Source organism: Harpia harpyja, chromosome 12 (assembly GCF_026419915.1).
Source record: "Harpia harpyja isolate bHarHar1 chromosome 12, bHarHar1 primary haplotype, whole genome shotgun sequence".
In the NCBI taxonomy this organism is placed as follows: Eukaryota; Metazoa; Chordata; class Aves; order Accipitriformes; family Accipitridae; genus Harpia; species Harpia harpyja.
This window is the reverse complement of record NC_068951.1, coordinates 1,609,928-1,631,330: the sequence shown is the minus strand read 5'-3', so window position 1 is coordinate 1,631,330 and position 21,403 is coordinate 1,609,928. Positions and strand designations below refer to the sequence as shown.

The 21,403-nt window shown below is 38.9% G+C and overlaps 1 protein-coding gene across 9 annotated transcripts in view; it reads right to left on the bottom strand.

Annotated features, from left to right (window-relative positions):
• The window catches only part of NF1 (neurofibromin 1), a 105,415-nt gene extending 84,299 nt beyond the window's left edge, over positions 1–21,116 (bottom strand). For 6 of the 9 annotated variants that reach the window (XR_008237585.1, XM_052804234.1, XM_052804236.1 and 3 more), the window contains exons 1-11: positions 20,817–21,115; positions 10,805–10,948; positions 8,096–8,179; positions 5,611–5,801; positions 3,191–3,297; positions 2,866–2,933; positions 2,551–2,626; positions 1,878–2,035; positions 1,041–1,214; positions 725–847; positions 352–426 (exon numbers count right to left, since the gene is read on the bottom strand). Coding sequence is in view for 8 of the 9 variants with exons in the window: in XM_052804234.1 (XP_052660194.1) it covers positions 352–426; positions 725–847; positions 1,041–1,214; positions 1,878–2,035; positions 2,551–2,626; positions 2,866–2,933; positions 3,191–3,297; positions 5,611–5,801; positions 8,096–8,179; positions 10,805–10,948; positions 20,817–20,876 (1,260 nt within the window). In the remaining variant the exon portion in view is untranslated. Of the gene's footprint in view, positions 1–351; positions 427–724; positions 848–1,040; positions 1,215–1,877; positions 2,036–2,550; positions 2,627–2,865; positions 2,934–3,190; positions 3,298–5,610; positions 5,802–7,040; positions 7,126–8,095; positions 8,180–10,804; positions 10,949–20,816 lie in introns of those variants that run through there. The other 3 variants (XM_052804238.1, XM_052804241.1, XM_052804242.1) reach the window with 3 other exon arrangements.
• Positions 21,117–21,403: the final 287 nt, after the last annotated feature.

The following is a 21,403-nucleotide window of genomic DNA, read 5'->3' as shown; positions in this document are numbered from 1 at the left end:
CAGAAGGTGGTGTAACTATGCATGTCCTGGGAGTGTTTTTCATGTATCAGTAACACAGTAGCTATTATAAAACCAGGGAACATAAGATTCATTTGTCATCCTACATTAGAGGGTATTAAAACATATTTGTACTGAAATTTTATACTGGAATACAAGCTCTCAAACTGGGAATCCAAGTGGTGGACAGTGTGAACAAAGATTTTTACGTCCTTTCTTACTAGCAAGCAACTCTTGCTGCACGGATACAGGCAACAAGATTTGGTCTACTATTCAAATTGTATTTAACAAGCAGATACTGATCTGAATAAAAGCCACAGATTGCTGGGCTGATTAAATACTTTCAGAACTTACATTTGTGATTATTCGGTGGAGCGAATTTACCAGCACATAATGAAATGTTGATGGGGAATTCTGTGCCAAGCAGATCTACAATAAAAATACATAAAAGCCACTTAGGAACATCTTTGTCTTTGCCATCTCTCTTATCACACTGAATAACACACTGGAGCCTTTTTATTAAATTGACAAAGCTGTCAAATCTAAGCAAGAGCAAGTCTAATAAGCTAAGAAAAGGTTTATAAAAACATGCACGGATTTATTACTAAGACGTATTTATATAGTTGAACTTATTTATGAGCTTCCAGCTGCTGTTAGCGTATCTTTTATAACTCACAGGTCATCAATAGTATGTGGAGAATGACTTACCAGTAAGTAGTGTTCTCACCTTAAAGTGTTGGTTATTGTGAGGGTTTATGCGGAAGCAGGAAACTAAGCAGTCAATCATAAGGTCTACATCTGCATTTTGATTGCCTCTTGAAAAAGGTTTGCTTGGATTAAACAGCAAATTCTATATATTTAAAACAAAACAAAAAATATATGTATATATATAGATCAGATGCCAAGATTATTCTTGTCTACTTTCAATACAAAACTTTCCACTGAAAAACACTATAGTATTCAATTAAGGAGAAATTCAAAGTTTATTTCAGTATTTTAAAATTCAAATTTCTTCATTGCAATTAGGAAACTGACATTTTTACCTTAAGATCTACTACCATGGACTGCACTAGTAGGAAAATGACAGAATTGTCTTCCCAGTTGATGTAGGTAGATGCTTTGCACAGTTTAACACAAGCAATAGCAGCACTTTCAGTCAGCTGTCTGCTCCCACTGTGGCCCGCAAGCGCTTTCCTGAGATTGTCCAGGAACAGTTTCTGCAGAATTCAAAAATCAGGAATAGTTATAACCAGAGCTTTGGTAATCTGTGGTCAGGGTTTTTAGATCCTTAAATATTAAAAGCAAACAACGCTGCATTTTCTGATGAGAAATCATGGATATTGGGATTGCAAAAAACAACTCGATGCAGCATTCTGGAGAAACGTTATGTTTATTAAAGACATTTATTTTTAACAATCTAGGGCAATCAGAATGGCACAAAGATAGATGGTTGTTTACTCTTAACCATAACATTTGCAGCCACATCAAATTAAACATCTGCCACAGGTACTGCAATTATGGAACACACAGTACACACATTGCAGAAACTGAGAACAGTACAATACAGGCCAGCTAGAAGCAATGCTAAGTTTGCTACTGGTGGAGGCAGGGGAAATCACAACACTGGGACTCAAATCTCCAAGGAGATGTAAAAGTTCTGAAATAACATTGTTTGGGACATACTATCTGTATGAATTATTGGCAGTGAAAGAACATATGTTAGGTGAGAACTTAAAAAGGGTGCATAAATTTACATATGGAATTGTAATGTGCTTTTTAGGCAGGAAAGACAAAATAAAATATACCTGAAATACAGAATAAGCAAAACCAAGCATCCTCTAGAAATCAGAACCAGAATTCAGATACTTTTCTTCTCTTACCTTGTTCATTTTAGTTTCCTCTACCACATCCTTTGCTATATCTTGGATTATCTCTGGACACAGGACCAGGAGTATGATTTGCAGTGGCCAAACTGCTGCTTTACGTTTTGTGCTTTCAGCAAAGCCATCCACTAAGTCAAACAACTTCTCTGCACAATCTGCATAAAATGTAATCCCAAGTTCAATACCAATTTTAATTATGAAAAGGTAAAGAATAGGTATAAAACAGCAGAGGGATAGCTCCACCTACACAGAAAAAAAAGTTCTGTTTTGCACATTATTGGCATGCTACTGGGGATAAAATGGTCTCAACCCAGTTAAAGACATGGTTTACCAGAAAACATAAATTTTCCTCTCTTTCTGACTAGTGACAAATACAGGTGATGCTCTCTTTAAGTTTTTCTCCTGTATCAAGATGAAAAATATATATTTAAAGAGCCTCCATCTTTTGGGTTTTCTCTCTTTGTGTTGTGAACCACAAAATGAATCTCTTTAAAAGGCGAGTCAGGAGAGAAAACAGACAGCAATATATCCTTGCCTGCCCTGACAAAGGTTGACAGAAATTTGTTTATTTGCAGGCTGCACAAGAAGCAAAGAGGGCACAAAATGCAAGTGAATGCGGGGATGTCTGAGAAACCAACTTTTGAACACTATGTCATTTGTTATGCCTTACCAGCCATATCAGTCTGTGGTGTTTGATACAGCTTTGTGAATTCATCAGGATAGTTTTCCACCCAGTTCCAAAATGCCTGCAGATAATGCAAAACATCTTTACATTCCAGAGCTTAAAAATATTTTTTCTGAATTATGTATTTAAATGAAGAGAGATTTTACTCTTACTTCTAATCACTCAACATTTCTTACAAAACATATATGCATCAAAGGGATGCGCCAACTTATATTTGATAGTAAATTACTGAATTGTAACTATTCCTAAATTAGATAAAGTCTGCAAATAAGCAATGAAACCAAATATTAAAATACTTACCTTTTCAAGACTGTTGATAACAGCTAACTGAGCTACTTTCTTAAGGGCTTTAAACTTGAAAACAGTCTCTGTAAAGGTAAAACATTTCTGCATTTAGAAAAGAAACTTGGTTCTAAAAAAGCAACACATTATAAAAAGACATTTGAAGTGCAAAGCAATTTTTAAACCAATGTCTTTATGCTACTTTTTAAAAATATTTTGGTAAATGTATGACTATTTGGAGTAAAACACAGCAATGAAAAGATACACATATCAATACCATTGTGTCATCTCTAACTAGACATGTTCAGATAAAAATATCTCAAAACACAGGCTCAAATCATACCTTGCAAGAGTCGTTTTAGTTTTGAACAATCCACACTGATGTACTGTAAAAGTTCAATATCATGAACATCAGCATTATCTTCTGAACAAACAGTCAGTTCCTGTAATCTAAAAATATGCAAAGTAAACTAACTTCTCAATCAGATTACGTCAGATGTGTATGAACACATACCTATGATTCTATACATTTGAATAGCAGGGGAATATTATATGATTTCCTCATGTAATACGACCTCCTCAGATAAACTTTTCCAGGTTTAGAAATGAAAGACGGATCTTGCATGATTAAGAGTTAATATTATCGTCTTATTCCATCCTCATACTGAAAATGGATCTAGAAATACCAGTGATGAGTCTTACAAGATACCAATACCATCTGGTGATAGTCTGTTTATGCCCAAGATTTGCCTAAATCCTTCTGTTATCTACCATGTTGTAGCAGTAATCTTGTCATCTTTTCAACTAAGTATTACATTCATGGCATCATAACACCTTTAGACTACTGCTCCTTAACAGCAAGTCTTGCCCCAGCTAACTTCTCAAGAGTAAAGCAGTGACTGATGGTACTTAATATCACTGAAGTGAGCTACAGCAACTCTTTGTAAGCTAAAGAAGGTCCACGTTTTTCTGGCCTAAACAAACAGGATGAAGTTTCATCATACCAGTTTAAACACAATGGCATCTTTTCACACTTTTGTATTAGATGGTTTACTAAACATCTCATCAGATATCAAGCCTCTAATAACTAAATCATATGTTCTCAAAAACTAAAGATTGCCCTGTCTTGTTCCAAAGCTACAGATGTGTTTTAGACATGGAATGTGATTTCTAGTACTACACACAAAAGCAGTTCTTCATTTCTTCAACGCCAGGGAAACTTAACAGCCCTCACTGGGAATGGGAAGGTCCCCACTGCTGTGCTTTTCGTGCCAAAAATCCCCCAGCTGCTGTACAAGGCCTAGAAATATGCCTAAACAGGAAGCACAGGTCAAAAGATCAGCAATGCTAACTGTCGGCAAGCTGACCCCTGTGGAGATCAGCAACAATTGGTCAAATATTTAACTATTTATGTACAAGCCATCTTGAAGTGAAAAACAGGTTAGGGGAAAAGCACTATGTTCCAGCTCAAATGGACGGTAAGAAGGGCTTTGGAGCTTGAGAACTAAACCATGCTACAGACATACGAATAAATACAGATCCGGGGACTAGATTCAAAGACCATCAAAAAATGTCAACTGAAAAATACTTCCTACAAAAGGAGCAAAAGAAATTGTTTCCATTTCCATAAGCAACAAAACATAATCAACCTATTGTGTGAAACCACATCCTCCATGCTAGCTGCCAAGTCCATGTTCTTGAAACAGAAGTTATTAAAGGCTCAGTAAAAGTTTTTAAAATACTTAAAATTTCAAACTATTAAATTATTTTAGACTGATTTCTAAAATGCAAATGTCTTCCAAAATGTTGGAATGGTACTGTTTTACATTATAAGGAATATATAAATCTTTGTTTCAATTAAATTGGCACACTCATTGCTATGCAACCACATAAGGCTGCGCAAGCTCCACTTCTAACAAATCAAGGATGATGTCAGCTATAACAACATGTGATAAGAGCTAAGCTACTTCAAGCAACTTTCAAAAAACATCAAAGTATTTCAGTAATAAAAAGCTTAATACACAACTCTAGTGGATTGGCAAATGCTGAAGCATCAGAAGGATCTGGAACAGGGCAAAAAGAGCAAAGAATAGATGGAAACTTTGGGCCTGTCTCCTCACTTAGAATAGCAGAAAAGACAGTTATTTTTACAGTAAATGTGCTGTGAAACTCAAGTCAGTCAGGAGACAAATGGGTCTTTTCCAACAACTAACAAACAGTCTAGCTGTTTTGTCCCCTTCAGGCATAAGATAGATTTAACATAAAAGCCTTCAAGCAGGTAAAATTAGGAAGGAAAACAGCCTGGGGGCTCCAACAGAGCTGTAGACAATCAGAAATTTTGCATTCTAAATTCATAAGTAAATGGATACAACCCGCTATCTCCAGCATCGTTTTTTTCCACAACACCTTGCACCCACAAGAACTTAATCGACTTATTCAGCTAAGTTATCATTATTTTCACCCTACAACAGTATTTGACTTGTACTTATGAAAGCAGATTAAAAAAAGCAATAAATGCAGCTCTCAGAAAATATGCTGGCAGTAACCTAAAGTGGAAATGAAACAGGTTCGTTTTGTAACCTGAAACTCAAGTAAAATTTTGAAAGGTAGAGGGAGTTTCACTTAAGAACTATCTTGTTAAATATCATTTAAACAGTTAACTTTTCTGAAATTAGAAAGACTACAATTCATTGCAGATGTTCTAGACACCAGTATGCAGCAGATCTTCTAATACACCAAGTTAGGCTACTGAAAAACACCTACCTGGTGGAAATGCGGCTGAACACAGCATTAAAGTTATTGCAGCTAAGAGAAAAAAGAACCCCAGAGGCAGAATTACGTAGTTCAGCTGCATGCTGGTTCCCTTCACGGTAAGTGTGGATGAAGTGGCAGATTTCTGGCAGCAACTGTTTTACCAGCATAGTCTCATCTAGTCGCATGGTATCCTTTGGTTGCTAAAAATAAACATTCAGTATTTCATGAAATTACGTTTTGGAGGCTTGGAGGCAAAAAAATGGAGCATCTGCCACTAGTAGGCACAGGACCTGAATTTAAACTTCTATTTCTGCCTGCAGGCAGACCACTGACCATAGTCTAAGTAGACTACACAGAAAAGGTTTCTTTCCATTTGAACAATAACTCATATCATTCAAACCATCTTACATTTTCAGTTAAGTCTCCAAAATATGTAGGACACCACGTTGATCAATGTCATCAAGCATCAAGCAAAATATCAAACTAATTTTTTAAGTAAAACACATTCCTGTTTTGATGAATGTCCTCTGTTGATCTGTGTAAAGTATTAGCAGTAGAGCATTAACTACCTTGGCTTTGAATGGAAGCTCAAAGGGCAAAGACCCACCCTTACTTCTCTTTTGGGTAGTATTCTAACCACTATATTTTGACAGCAAATACTTAATATAAAAAAATGAACCAAAAAAGAGGTGCTTCTCCCTTGCTCTTGCCCAGGATTGCTCTATATGAGTCAAAAAAGGCTTAACTTTCCTGCAAAAGAAAAAAATAATTTTTGCCAGTTTGCACAGTATGAGACATAAGGAAACTATTTACAAAAGAATTCAAAGTGAAACTTTGCTCTACTAAGAGCAACTTTTAACAGAAGGGTCAGCATTAAAGCTTTCTAAAATTCTACCAATGAATTTACCATAGGGAATTGGGAAGTTTCAGAGACTCCCACTTAGTTGACCTGAGTCCTGTTGCCATGAGAACTTGATGAAACATTGAGCAAGAACAGCGAGCAAGAAATAGGTCTGAAGATATCACAGAACACAACGCTCTTTGTATAGAACTTTGGCTCAGTCTTATTAAACATATACTGGCTCAACTTGCTCTCATTTGAATTGACAAAGCAAGAAGTATTCAGCACAATTTTAGGCTGTTCAAATATCATCATCTATCAGGAAAAAACCACTAACGTTTCAAACAAAAGGCATATAAGAAATATTTTAGAAGAACTGATTTCTGAAGTTAAAACAGTTTTTTTGACTCAGTGCATCAAAGACACAAAGTGCCCAAAAGAGGTATTTACTCCAGCTGTAAAAGCTGAAAATTATTCTGGAAAATTTATTTACCCGCATCTTTTGTGAATTTAGAAGAATCCACAATTATTCAGACTGTTTTAGTACTGTAATATAAGATATGCCGCTTGACAAATCTAACCATAATAAGGTCATTACCTTATAAAGAAAGAACCTTCAAAAACTGTTGCAGTGAAACAGCAAAGAGCTTAGATGATTTCATGACATTCATCCAGGAATACAGCTTTAAAAAAAAACTCCTTTCGTGTTAAAGGAATAAAACATTGCAAATTTTGGTCACAGTGAAGTTTGGCTTTGCAATTATACGGTTTAGCACAGTAAGTTGTACAACCGTTTACATCCCAAAGGTAATAGCAAACTGCCTTGCAGCACAGCTCTGATTGGAAACCTCAGGACTGGACTCCCAGTGGAAGTTCGGACATGGTCAACTAATGTACTCTAGGAAACACCTGCAAAAGTAATCTTTAGAATAGCGATAGCAAAGTTTCTGCTGTATATACAAGTACATGAAAAACTACTTCAGCAAATGAAAGTTTTAAGAAATGTAAAGAAAAATCAACACTGCACGCAGAAAACTTAATAGCATAAAACTGAAATACTTGTATGGAATTATCTGCTACTTTTAACATGATTTACTATCGCATTACTTTTTCTGTTTAAATTGTGGGATGAAAATGTTTTGATGCATGTAATCAAAAAATACTGAGCAGAATATGCCACAAGCATTCAAAACTTATAAAATCTAGTGAAGCTTCATAATCACACCTAATTCTTCACTTGGGTTTGTGTCTTCCCTTACTCCAGTTCACGCACGTCTCTGAGTACAGTTGTCCAGTTGTCTGCAATTCTTTTTAACAAATTATTAAAAGAAAATCATTATTTTATAACTCCACAAATTAGTTGAGTAGTGGGAAGGGCAAATTCAAAAGTTTACTTGAATCTATTTAACTGAAAAAAGATCACTAATTTTAGGCAAGAAAAAAGTACCCCACAAATCCTTAATTTATCAATTATATCAACTACTTGCACTTATAGGAAGTTTTAGTATTTTTTAAATCGCATTAATCCTCCTTTGCTCTAAATCAGATGAGTTTTAACTTTAGTACCAGTAATAATAGATACACAAGCATTTGACTTGTACTCTCTAACTCATTTGATTCCAACTTAGCAATTGCTTATGCAAGCCTACTCACCCCTGCCAGACATTTTTCCAGTGTATCCAAGATTATCAGCTGAGACAGATATAAATTTTTTTCAGCAGTTTCTCCAAATATTCTCTAGAAGTAGAAAGGATATGGATTCATCTGAGACACAGAAATTTGACTTGTAACGCACTAAAGTAATGCAGCAAAGTGGCACAATAAGTTATGGCTCCTTTACTGCTCTTGTTTTGAGTTTAGAAATAAAGCCAGCAAAAATTAGATTAAAATAGGAATTAAAACCTTATCACTGAAGAAAGATCTTTGTCCAGTCTGCAATGCCAAATCTAATGAACAGTTACCGCAAAGTAAGACGAGGTACACTGCAGCCCCTTACCTTCATCAGGCCTATAATTTATTCAGAAATGAAGGTTATACCTTTTCAGAAACTATTTTGGTATCAATTACTGCTGACTCTTTTCCAATTATGTTCTTCATTGCCAACATCTTAATAGAACTGACGTTACAACAAATCCGTATCGACAAGCTTATTAGAGTGTTGCAAAATTTAGCACAGACGACAAGAAGAAACACAAGACCCTCCAAAAAAGATGCCACACTTCAGATACAGGATGAAGGCTGAATTCCATCGGGTGTTTAAGCTAGCACCCAATTTTACTGCCAACAATAGTGACTAGTTCCAGCAATATTAAGGCAGCAAAATAAAGCAGAAAAGATTTAGCCAAAAATATATTGGTACTATTGCCTACACATGGCTCACACGTAGAAGTCACCCAAAGAACTTGTATTTTAAACCACAGGAGAGGTTAGCTCAGCTAAGTCTAAGTTTCAGCAGACTGCAAACCCTCAAGACTTTTTTCTAAACTAAGACCATTATGACAGTCTATTGGTCTGTTTTGTTTCAGCTACAGAAATCCTTCAAAAATATTGCTGATCCATACAGCAGCTCAGTCCATCAAACATAAAAAATGTTAAGTCTTGCTCCTCAGTGCAAAGCAAATCTTGACTTTTTAATTGACATTTTTAGCTAGGTCCTTCCTCTCAAAATCTATATAGCATATACAGAAACTTGCTTTAACTGTATAGTTTTCTCATTTATCAATTATCTTACACATCAACACATTCCTTCATGCCTATGGAGTTTAATTAAAATAAATTCTCTCTCAAAAGGGATTACAGGTAGCTTTAAGCAGCCTAAAATCCCTAGCAGGAGAGCAACCTCTTTTCTGATTTTATCAATCCTTTGTAGTGTTTTAGCAGATGCATATCTCTATACAATCAACATCCAAAAGAGCTCACTACAAACTATCTTACTAAAACCACAAAAAAAAAGTACTGCTAGAGTTTGGCCAGTTCTGCTACCTGTTTGTGGAGATTCCACACGATCATAAATCACATGGCTTCAAAACTCAAGGAACGAAACTTTTCTCATGACAAATCTAAAACCAGACCTTCCATTAAAAAAAAAAAAAATTCAAACTACATCTTTCTCCTCATAAAGGTTCCCTAAATTTTCCATTTACCCAACTTGATGGTAATAGTTATATTTCTAGAGTCAACACTATGGACATCCACATTCTTTTTTTTTTTTTTCATTTTCTAGGTTTCTCTTCTCTTTGGTTCCACTGAGATCTATTTTAAATGACAGTTTTAGTGATGCTCATGAGTCAAATATTTTGATGGATTTCAGGAATCATTTTATGGTTCCCTTAGAGGCAGAAGAGAAAACCAGTATGCAGAAGGAAACCATCTACCAAGACACCTGGCTCTAAAGATTTCTCTTTGGGAACTCGTAGAAAAATCACCTTGAATCTCATCCCTTCACAGCAGTCTACTGCCCTCAAGTATCAACATGAAGTGGTTTAATGAGAGGCTGCAATCCACATCAAACAATAAATGGAAGAGATGCGTATCACTCCCACACATTTTTCATTCATTTTTCTTACTGACTAGTAAGGTATCCCTTTGGAGGTATGAGTCTATAGTGACAGTATTAGACAAGAGACTGTTTTCAAAGATTTTTCTTACGAGGTTCTCACTGAAATTCATCTGGTTGTTAAAATATATATGTATTTTATATACACACACAAATGCTAGAACATCCAATCAGCCTGGAAAATTCAAATAGCCCAGGTTTTAAATCCTTTTCCCTTCTTTTTCCCTTCTTACTTTCCCAAAACGATTCCTGGCAAGTCCTGCTCTGGCAGAACAGATGGGGGGGCGGTGGGGGGACCAACCTCCTAGTACTGCTGCTCAGCAGCTCCTTTGCCCTGCCACACTCCTCCTCTAAAGACTTTGCTAGCACTGCTTCCCTAGAAAACTGAAGCACCTTTCCATGTGATGGCAGACATCCTCCCCTGCCTCCCAACAAGCAGTGCATTCTACTGGTATCTAAACATTGCTCAGAAACCCAAAATAGTATTAGGTACCTTTATGTACCCACTCCTTAGTTAGCCACACACCTTCCCAGCTACTGACCGTTCCCATGACTAACAGAAGATTCCCCTTAATCACCACCTTCCTTTAGATTTCTCTGCCGCAACTATCTCATTGCCTTTATATGTAACACAGCTCAGCGCTGTTGGTGAACTTTAGCACAGGAGGATGAAAAGAAAAAGATTAAGTGTAAAAGGCAAGCAACAATCTGACTAAATTTCAAGTGAGACTCTACAGATTGTATAATATGAATAAATAACAACCATATTGAAAAATCACCTAACAATCCAAAATTAGAAAACTTACCATGTTATTAACATTTTTTAAGATATTAGTGAGACCACTGATGACGAGGGAAAACTTGTACTTGGAAATGTTTATGAGACATTCCTTGTTGTGCTCCGTACTGACTTTGGTGTGGGTATTCTGCTGGCCAGCCTTTATTGGAAGCTACAAAAAGAGATAAGTATTATAAGCTTTTTTACATTGAAATTTACAGCTTTAAAGATGAGTTAAAAATTTTTAAGACAACAGAAACAACCTTGAAAAACATTCTACAAGAGACAACTACAAACACATTGATTAATTTTCTCTACATTCATCTTTCTATTATTTATAAAAGAAAATACTGAAGTTCACCTATTCCTTTTTCTGAACTGAAACTAAACCGCTATTTTGTGATAAATTTTCTATAAACCAAATGTCAAAGCAGTCAGAAGGAGCAGAAAAATGTAAGATAGAATGCTGAGAAAAGTTTCTTTATTTCAAAAATTGGCTTGTTAAATACCAATAATCTTCACAAGGCTAACACCTGCAAGAAAAAAACTGCATCTTGAAACCTGAGAGGAGGTAAAGTCCCAGTAGCTCACAAAGCAGGTGAGTTCCATGCGCGTCCTCTACTCCTTTGCAGGACAGAACTGGCCAAGAGGTACAGCCGAGTGCCAGGAAGAACCACCACCGCCAGCCTCCACAGGCCCTACGGACTTGGGTTACTTTGGGGTCCCCACACAAACACACCCCACTGCTAGCCAGGAGATGAAGTCTCAGCCGCAAACACGCTTCCAGCACTTGTGAGCCAAACACCACTTGTGAGCCCCGCGTTACCTGCCCTTGCCCAACAGCCAGTGGCAAAAACTAGACTTGAAACACATCTTTCCCAGGAAAGATAAGACTCAGTGACTGCACAAAACTGAGATGTTTCTCCTACTGTGTGAACACTAGGCACTTTGTTTCATGCTGTACCCAAATTCTTCAAGGGTCACAAACGAGTCACTTCCCAAGCACGCACTCACTTCCCCTGCACTCTCCTCACTGGAGTCGGCCCCTTACGAACCACCACGCGAAAATGTGAGAAGCGATTCTTCAGAAAAATTCACTCTACTGAGGATTTATGTTTTTAAAAAGAAAAAAAAAAGTGGGAACAAAGAAGGAACCCCTTTTTCTAATTCATAGGTGCCATTTGTATTTTAAAGCATGACCTAGGAATTCACTATCTATAGAAACTTTAATTGCTACTGCAAGTTTTAACCAATTTTGACTAGAATTCTCGATAAACGTGTATTCTGAAAGACACTAATAGCTCAAAGTATATGCCACGATGTAATATTTTTTGCATTAGAAAGGGTATCTTAAAAAAAAAAAAAAAAAAGAATAATTTAAGAGAGGTTAAAAGAAGGATTCCAAGGAACTACGATCAGCTTTACAGCTGCAAAATGCTTAAAGAGCAACCTTCCAGGCTGGGGGCCTCTGCAGACTTGGTGAGGGTACTTTCCATACTGTCACCCAGTTAAACTGCTGTCAGCAGTCAAAAACATCTCTGCCAACCATTTAACTTTATTATCTTTGTTGATAAAAGTTTAAAGGCCCATATTTAAAATGCTAGATTGTGTTCAAGAACCCCAAATTTGGAAAAGTTTTTTCCAACAGTTTTGACTGCATCATTAAACGCAGTCTACTTAACACTGACATCTTCCATTTGTAGGGAAATGGACCTCTTTAATATACTATCTAGTTTTTATGCCCAAGTGTAATCTCCCCTTCATATAAACCATAGTTTGGTTTAGGTTTTAAGTATCAGTTCTTTTGGTACCCAGACTAGGATCACAATGGAAACTGGCTCATTTTTTCCTAAGGGAATGGTTGACTCTTAAAATGACTGAACTGCCACGCTAGATCACACCGAAGACCCAACAGCAACAGAAAGGTCCATCAGGAACGCTTGCTTTCAATTCAGACAGTGGCTTAGGGATCTCTGGCACCAAGTGTTGCATCCAGGGAACCACACTAAGGACTACCCCTCCATAAGAAGGTCTGATGCTTTTCACCTGCACAACCTCCTATAGCAACAAGTTCCATAGGGCAATCAAGGTAATTTCCACTTCATTTTTCAAGTCTCTTGCAAGTGTTCAGATTGTAATGCTTTAAAACAGTGCCATGCATTACAACGTGCTCATTTTAAAACTGGAAAAAGCAGAACAAACAGCATTTATGACTCAAGCTTTGTTTTCATTGTTGGATGTTATTTTTACAATACATTTTCGGAAGTCATTAGGGGAAGATAGATACATTTAATTAAAAATTTCACCATTACTAGTACTTTTTATTTGAATTTTCAAGTCTCTGTGCTGACAACAGCAGAAAAGCTCAATACCACTGAGTGATAAAACACTTCAGAAGTGCCTCTCAAAAATTGTGTCATAGATCTAGTTCTGTATGCTTCCATGCTATAGAAACATCGCATTATACACTTTTGGAGCTTCCTGCCATAACAGCCACTGCAACAAGGTCACCTAGAAGTAAAACTGCTTTTTATACTACCATTTAAAATAGGAAACTATATAAAAAGGAAATATTAGCACTGTTGTTTGGGTTGGGGTTTTTTTTTTTTTTAGCTATTTCCTTTGTTCCTAACATGCTGGAACATCATATGTCCCCTAACAGAATGCAGTGCCAGTGCCGAGTGACCAAAAAGAAACTATTTAACTTCTATACAAATATCCATCAATCTAAACATTACAAGAAAAAAAAAAACAACGGGGGGGAGTTGAAATTTTACTTTCATTGCCTTTGATTTTATTTTAGAAAAAAGAAAGACTGACACAAATGGTTTCCTGTATAGCTTTTATTTGAATTAGAAACAGAAATTAAAGCACAAAGCTTAAATATAACTGGAGCTTCAAACTATGAACACATGCACCATTTTGAACTCATCCCAGTTTCACAAAGGGATAGTCCACTACTCTAATTCAGCTATTTTCACCGTTGAAATAGGAAGCAATAGTCAAAAACCTTTTAACTACACCGGTGCACGTACGACCCACACTGAGGCATGCTGCCATATACCCCCTCTCTCTCTCTAATCCAGTTCGACTACATCTCATTAAGGTGTCAAATAAGCTACAGAGGACAGGGAACAATGGCATTTTGGTCTATAATTTGCCTTATTTTATGCAGCGGACAAAGACAAAATAGGTAGATGAAATCTGGAATCTTCCCAACTATCAAATTTTAAATCTTTTAAGATCAATTAGAAAAGAACATTACTGCAAAAGACAAAGAAAAGCCATTAAGTAGCTGAGCCTGACAGTTGCAATAATACAGTACAAGACCCAGCGTATCCTGAATTCAGGATACACGTCATCTTGTGTATCAGGTATCGCTGAAACAACTAGAAAAGCAAATCTGTACGACGAAACATCAAAGTATTTACCAGCTTACACCAACCATGCAAACTCCCCCGTTGTTAAAACACATCTTTTGACCACATAAACAGTTTAAGCCAAACTTTGCTTCTAGAAATGGATTTCTGACTTCAATTTAAGAAGCCCTGCTGACCTATCTATAGCTTCTCCCAAATCTGCTACTGATACAATACTGAAACTGAACCATTCTCACAAGGTTTACTAAATGCAAAGTGATAACAAAGCACTATTAGTAGGAGAAAAAGCAACATAGATCATATGAGATTATTATTTTCTTTACATTTCCAAAAGGCATACAATAACAGATAAATAAACCTTAAAAATAGAGATCTGAACCACACACCCTCAAGAAAACAGGATTGTTAAAACTAATCCAGCTGAATTAGTGGCTACTAAAAGATATTTATTTTTCTAAATCAATATTTACTACCCAAAAGATGCAAATTCCTCTCTCAACTTGCCAAAGTAAAATTAAATTCTTCCATCTTCATGAAAACAGTAAATTAAATCACTAATCACAAATATTATTAAAAAATAATACCATTTAAGAAAAAAATGTGACTAGACCAACTCACAGATACACAGAATCACAGCATATGGTCAGCTGCTAGCATCTCAGAAAATAATACTAAAACAGCACTTCAAAAGCTTTTTCCACACACAAGTTTGGCATCTGAAAACTTACTGCCCCTAAGCATTAATATGGCCTACGTTATTAACCATTCTACAATGGTGTCTGGCAGCCACAAGTCGTCTGGTCAATTTTCTGTCTACAGTGATATCCAGGAGGTCTGTAATCCTGCTGAAGAGAGAAAATGCAAAGGTCTTCCTATGCCTAGTCACTATCTTTCTAGAGATAAAAGCATTTCAGTCTCTTCAGACTTATGAGACAATAACTTTGCCAATTTAAAATTAAAAAAAAAAGAAAAAAGAAAAAAAAAAAAGGCAAGTGCTTGGCTATTCCAGAGGAAGAAAGAAAAAAGACTTAACATGCATTCTTAACAAGATCTTTACCGTCAAATTATAAAAACTGGCTTTGAAACTTCAAAGTGCTACTACAGAATTGCAAAGCTGTTTGAAAAGTGAAAAGCATTGTGATAGCTGATAGCATGGAAGACTGTCATATCTTTGGAAGTGGCCTCAGTTTAGAGACTGATGTACTTTTATCCAAGAACGTTCAGTTAAGGAATCCTTCTTTGATCATAGATGTTAGTTATTAAGAAAAACGGGTGTTTTCCATGTCTGTAGAAGAGATTAGCAACTGTTTCAGGTATCCTCTAGTCTGATGCAATAAGGTACAATCTTTTGCTAAATGTACATGGACATTGATTTGAAACTAACACCACAACTATTTGAACATCTGTGAGATATTCCACTCAGTCTGTTGAGAAAGGCTAACATTAAGCTATGGATTTTTCTTTATCATCTGCAATTAATGAACACAAAGTGTAATCATCTCTATTTAGTAAAAGACTATTTAATGTTCTTATTTTCACAGGTTATGAAGCAAGTGTAAGTGCTTTATCACTTCAAACAAAGTCACTATTTCAACTTTTTTGTGCAAGATACAACTTTGCAGAACATTAAGAATCCAAAATCTGACAGATAAACCTAGTCTGCCACTGGACTCAGAATGACAGCTGTTGAAATCACCATCCTGACAAACCTCTTAATACAGACAGCAGTCAATACCCAACCATGCACAGGTACTCCACAATTCAGCACTTTCAAGTTTCAACTTCACGGTGGTGGCAGACAGCAGAGTCTCGCTGCCTCCACTACCTCTGCCTCATGGAAAACACTGAGGTCTAAATCACCTTTGGAGAGGGGAAGGTGAGAGACCATCCCAGGGGATCCACCTCAGTGAAGGAAATTCTCTGCTTGTCTGTAATGGGCTCATCATTTTCAGTAAGCAGCTTGAGATATCTGAATGCATCTGAGCCTTGTGCCTTGCCTTTGATTCAGATTCAGGAGAAATTTATGTTTGTTAACATAACATCTAGAAAAAAATACCTAGTGCAATCCTTAACAGCATAGAAATCTACCTAGCTTTTCCCTTTCAAATAATTTTTTGGAAATTCTTCAGTAGACTGTCACACACAGATGTACTGGTGACAGAAAATATGGACAGCATCACACTTTCCTCAGCACCAGTACTGTCAGAACCAGATACAAATCTCTCTCAAAGTCAACAGGCATCTTCCTCCCAACTATAAACATGCACTGCATCACCTTCTAAAGAGGCATTATTTAGTAAAAGAACCTCACAACTAAGCCTTCAGAAGAACATGGAACTCTGAAAATATTATATATAGGTTGCTCTAAAAAAAAAAATATTATTTTCAAAAGGTTCACTAAAAGTTGATACTGTGAACAAACATGTATTTACCCATACATTAACACAAACTGCTGTGTTAAATAGGGAAGGATCATCAAATCATCTCAATGCTTTTCAGCAGCTCATTAATGAACTCAGGTAACATCTGTTGCATGTGGGCCATTCCCTTATCTATTCTTTAGGACACCATCTGAGTGCAGTATAGCACTTTATTTTGAAATACATTACACACACTTTTTTTTTTTTTTTTTAGAAAAATAAGATCGAAGCTGCTTCAGGTTTATGTTAAAGAAAGATGAAATGGCACACTTTCTGCTTAAGAGGAGTGTTATAGTCTGTCTCGGTTCTTAGCTCCTGTGGAAATTCATTTCAGACAGAGTAGTTACGGGAAAAAGTTCCATCTTCTGCATAGACCAGCCTTACCTTACAGCAAAAGATACAATTTCACTTGGGGAGCAGAGTCAGCAGAACTCACGTGAAATACTTTAAAATACATCTTATTACTACTAGCGATTTCTTAACAAGCCGCAATGAAAAACACAAAGCTGGTACTTGCAGCCAGCGCTTTTTCAGGTCTCTGATGCTGTATAGATTTCAAATGCTGCAGAGAGAATCAACAGGAGGAGTGAATATTTGCTTTAATTTAATGCCTTTTAACGAAAGTAAGAATGGAACATTCCTACTGGCTTTCAGTTTTTACAAAAGCTTTCTTAACTGAAAGCAATCACAACTCAAACTACAAATGGGGAGCCTAACCCATAATCCACATAATAAAGGGCTTCTTTCTTTAAAGCATATCATAATAACTTAAGTCACCACAAGTTTATACAGGATTAATACCTTTTATTATATCTGATAGTTTTAAAACAGTCTAGATTTAAATGGCTTAGGAAGTGAGGCTTCTCTGACTATGCTTAGAACTATTTCACTACTGTATCAGCCTTCCCATGATTTCAGCTTGTAACACATTTAAAAATACTACAAAAATACAGTACATAAAATTGTAAGTGAACATTTCCATAAGAAAAAAAGAGATAATTTTATTTTACAAAGACCTCATTATGTCTGAAATCACAGAGAATTTTACTAAAACATAGCCTAGCCTCTTTGTGCTACTGCAGCCTAATTCTATCCTGATCACTGAAAGTTTTGAAAAATACAGTAACTAGTACTACATACAAAATCAGTCAAGAGATTTCATATGTGCTATATAAGAAATGTGATCGAGCCTCACATGTACCATCAACGGCTTCTTTCTGCACCAGCTGAAACCTTCACACAGTCTTCAAGGGTAGCTCAAAGAAGAGTGCATTGCAGCAGTTGTAGTCTCAGAAGCGAGCGCAGCTGGGCAAGACTGGCAGTATATTTGAAAAATTTATTCAGTGAGCCAGTCATTGGTTAATTCATAAAACTATGCTTGCCAGTCATTTCAGGCCCACAGAATTGTACACACAAAAGCAGATTTTGGTTAAAGCAGCATTTATAACAATAAACAAGAGCAGACAAGAACAGACTGGTTTGCACTGATTTTTCTTGTTTTCAATACAGATTAGCATTCTCTCAGTTTGTTGTTTCATCTGTCTTAAAATGAATACAAGCACTTAGCAAATGAATGAAAAGCCTGTCTACATCTATAAATTCTGGTGAAAGATGGTTACATTTTCCTGCTTTGTAAAAGAAGAAAGAAACCCTGAAAAATTTTGTCTTCCCCCACTCAGGAAAAAAACCACAAAAAAAACCCCAAACCTAAACAACCCACAACAAACATGAGCTCCCCCTCCTTATTCAAACATACCAATGATTTAATAATTAGTGGCTCCCTCAGTGCTGAATCGAGAGGTCCTGCATTTAGAAGGGCAGGCATAGTATGCAAAAACTCAAAAATGCATTATCACCGCTAAAATAATGTGCATATATTCAGTATATTTTCATGAAGTATGGACTTGATGCTCAAATGAGCAGTCTAAAATATAACAAGTAGATAACTTAATAACCACATGACTACTCAATAATGACACAAAGGTGAGGAGTTACAAGAAGCACATAAATACCACCATTGATTGACAATGCATTTAGTAGTAGCAATGGTGTCACAATAACCTGGCATTTGGGTATTCTGTTAAGAACAGCCACCTTTCCACCATGAAGATCACTGTCAGGCTAGGCAAGGCAGAGGAAACGATGTCTTAAAAGCAAACAAACAAAATTAAGAACCCCGAGTTGAAATTAATAAATGAGAGAAAACTTCTCACAAAAAAGTAGAGATTAATGTCTCACCCTTGCTTCACTGCTTCATTCACTTGATGATACAGTATTTTAAAAAAAATAAAATTGCACTGGTTAAACAAAAATATGCAATAGACTAATCAAAATTTTGTAAATAGCACCTATCATGCAAGCTACACTACGACAACAATCAATACCATATTTTATGTATATTATCCCTGCAGCTCCAATATTTTAGCATCTCAAAAATCAGAACAGCTTCCTTCCTATCAAGAGAGGATTCCTCCCATACACCTATATGTAATTATCCCATAAAACGTATAGAAAAATAATTCTGTTTAAAAAGCTGAAGTTCTTAACTCCTAACAGATGTTGGCAAGCCCAATTCCACAATATACATAACAAAGCAAACGACAAAGCCTAGGGCCTTTTAACACCAGTACACAAAGAAACATTTTCTTGCATTATTGGGAGCATAATCAGTACCATGCTTTTTAAGCTTACGGAAAAAATGATCTATGACTCAAGATAAGGGGGGGGGGGGGGAATAAGTTAACTATGCAAATATGTCTAAAACGTATTGGAAAAATCTGCATCATTTTAATGTCAAAAGACAAAGTTTGATATTTTCCTTTTTTCAGATAAACTTCATTTACAGCAGCTTTAATATAAATGTAAAAAGCAACAGCTTATGTTTATTCAACCAGGTAAAAATCTTCCTGTGGGTTGTTAAAAGCCAAGCATCACTGCGAGGGACATACGATTGTAAGGCAGGTGAACGAAATTCTACCTATAGAACCAGCTTAACGTTTTTGATAGATGTTACACTGAACAGGGTCTCACAGAGCTGTGTGACACAAAGGCTGTACTCACAGTATAGCAAATTGAGACAGAAAACACAGAAACTGATCGTTCAGCCTAAACTGAGCTCACACTTGCACATCAAGAAAGCATCCTGGGAGTAAAAACGCAGAGTCTAAGCACTAAGCTCAGCCCCACTGAGAAAGTCACGCCACCTAATCCCAGTAAGCAGTTTCTGCAGGTGGATCAGAGAAATACAAAGTCTAAGGCCAACAAATCCCTCTTCCTTCCATTCAGAAAATCCCTCTCCAAACTACTAGCACTGACTTTTGTAAAGAGAAGTAAACGTCTATCACTATAACAACACTGGCTAGAAAACCCTCTTCATCCCATACAGCTGTGCTCCCAGCGATGCGGATGAAATTTCACGCTGACATCCACCGTTATGCTACGGGGAACAAGGTGGAACTGCCTGAGCAGTTTCACCTAGTCCTCCTCAGACTCATTCTTGAGGCTTTATCTCCTTTCTGATGAACGAGAGGACGTTAAGCGAGGAAGCAAATTTCACAGGAATGTCTACGAAAAGCCAGCACACTTTTGGAAGAGGTGGGGGAGCAGAAGCGACGAGGAACCGGGCATCTCTCACCCCCCCCCCCGGTTCCCTGTACCGAACCGATTGATACGCCTCCGCATCTCGACCAGACTGGCAGAGGGGAGGCCACTCCACCACCCAGACTGGGACCCCCCCACACACACACCCCTCCAGAAAAAGGTGGGAAGCATCAGGTTAGCTGGAAGGGATACCAGACCGGCAAGCAGCACCCGGCCCCACCCAGCCACCCTCCCCAGCACAATGGGCGCAGCGAGCCGCCGCCGCCCCCCCCCCCCCCGGCCGGGGCTGAGCGGGGACCCGCCGCCGAACCGGGCGCTGGTGTGGAGGTGGGGAGGGGGGGGGGGACACGCAGGTTCCTCGGCCCCCCAGCACGGCCAGAAAGCCGGCGGCGGGGGGAGAAGACAGGAGGCAGCGCTCCCACCCGCCGCCGCCTCCGCCGCGGGGAGCGGGGCGGCCTCCCCCGCCGCTCGCCCCCTCCCCGCCCGCAGCGGCCCGCGCCTCCAGCCCCCGGCCCGCAGAGGCCCCTCACCTCCGGCAGCGGCCCGCCCCGGGCCTCCCTTCCCCGCACCGCCCCCGCCGGTCCCGGTCCCGGTAGCCGCGCCGCCGCCGCCGCCCCTCCCCTGCGGCCGCCCCCGCTACCTGCTCGTCGAAGCGGTTCACCACGGCCTGCACCCACTCCACCGGCTTGTGAGCCGCCATGTCCCCCCCCCCGCCTGCCCAGCCAGGGAGGGGGGGCGGATCCCCGCAGGGAGGGCGGCAGGAGAGGCGCCGGGCGAGGGGACGGGAGGGTCTCCGTATCCCTGGCGCGCTCCGGGGCCCCTCAGCTCCCCGCAGCCATCAGCGCCCAGGGCCCGCCATGACACCACACCGGAAGCGGGAGCCCAGGCCGCCCCCGCCCGCCCGAGCAGCAGCGCCGCGGCCGCCGCGCCAGGGGGAGCGCCGAGACACTGGCGGCGGCGGGCGGCGGGCGGCGCCTGCGCGGACGGCGGGGACGCGCTGCGCCTGCGCGGCCCCGCGGGCGGGGCGGGGAGGGGAGGGGCCGCGCTGCGCCTGCGCCCACCCTCCCCTTCCCTCCCCTCCGCCCCCGCCAGGCTTGCGCCTGCGCCGTAGAGGGGACGAGCGGGAGGCGGGGAGCGGACGCGGCGCATGCGCCGGCCGCCGGGGGCGGGGCTTCGTGAGGGACGGGGAAGCGGCCGGCAGCCCGGCCCGGGTCCGGGGCTGCCCCG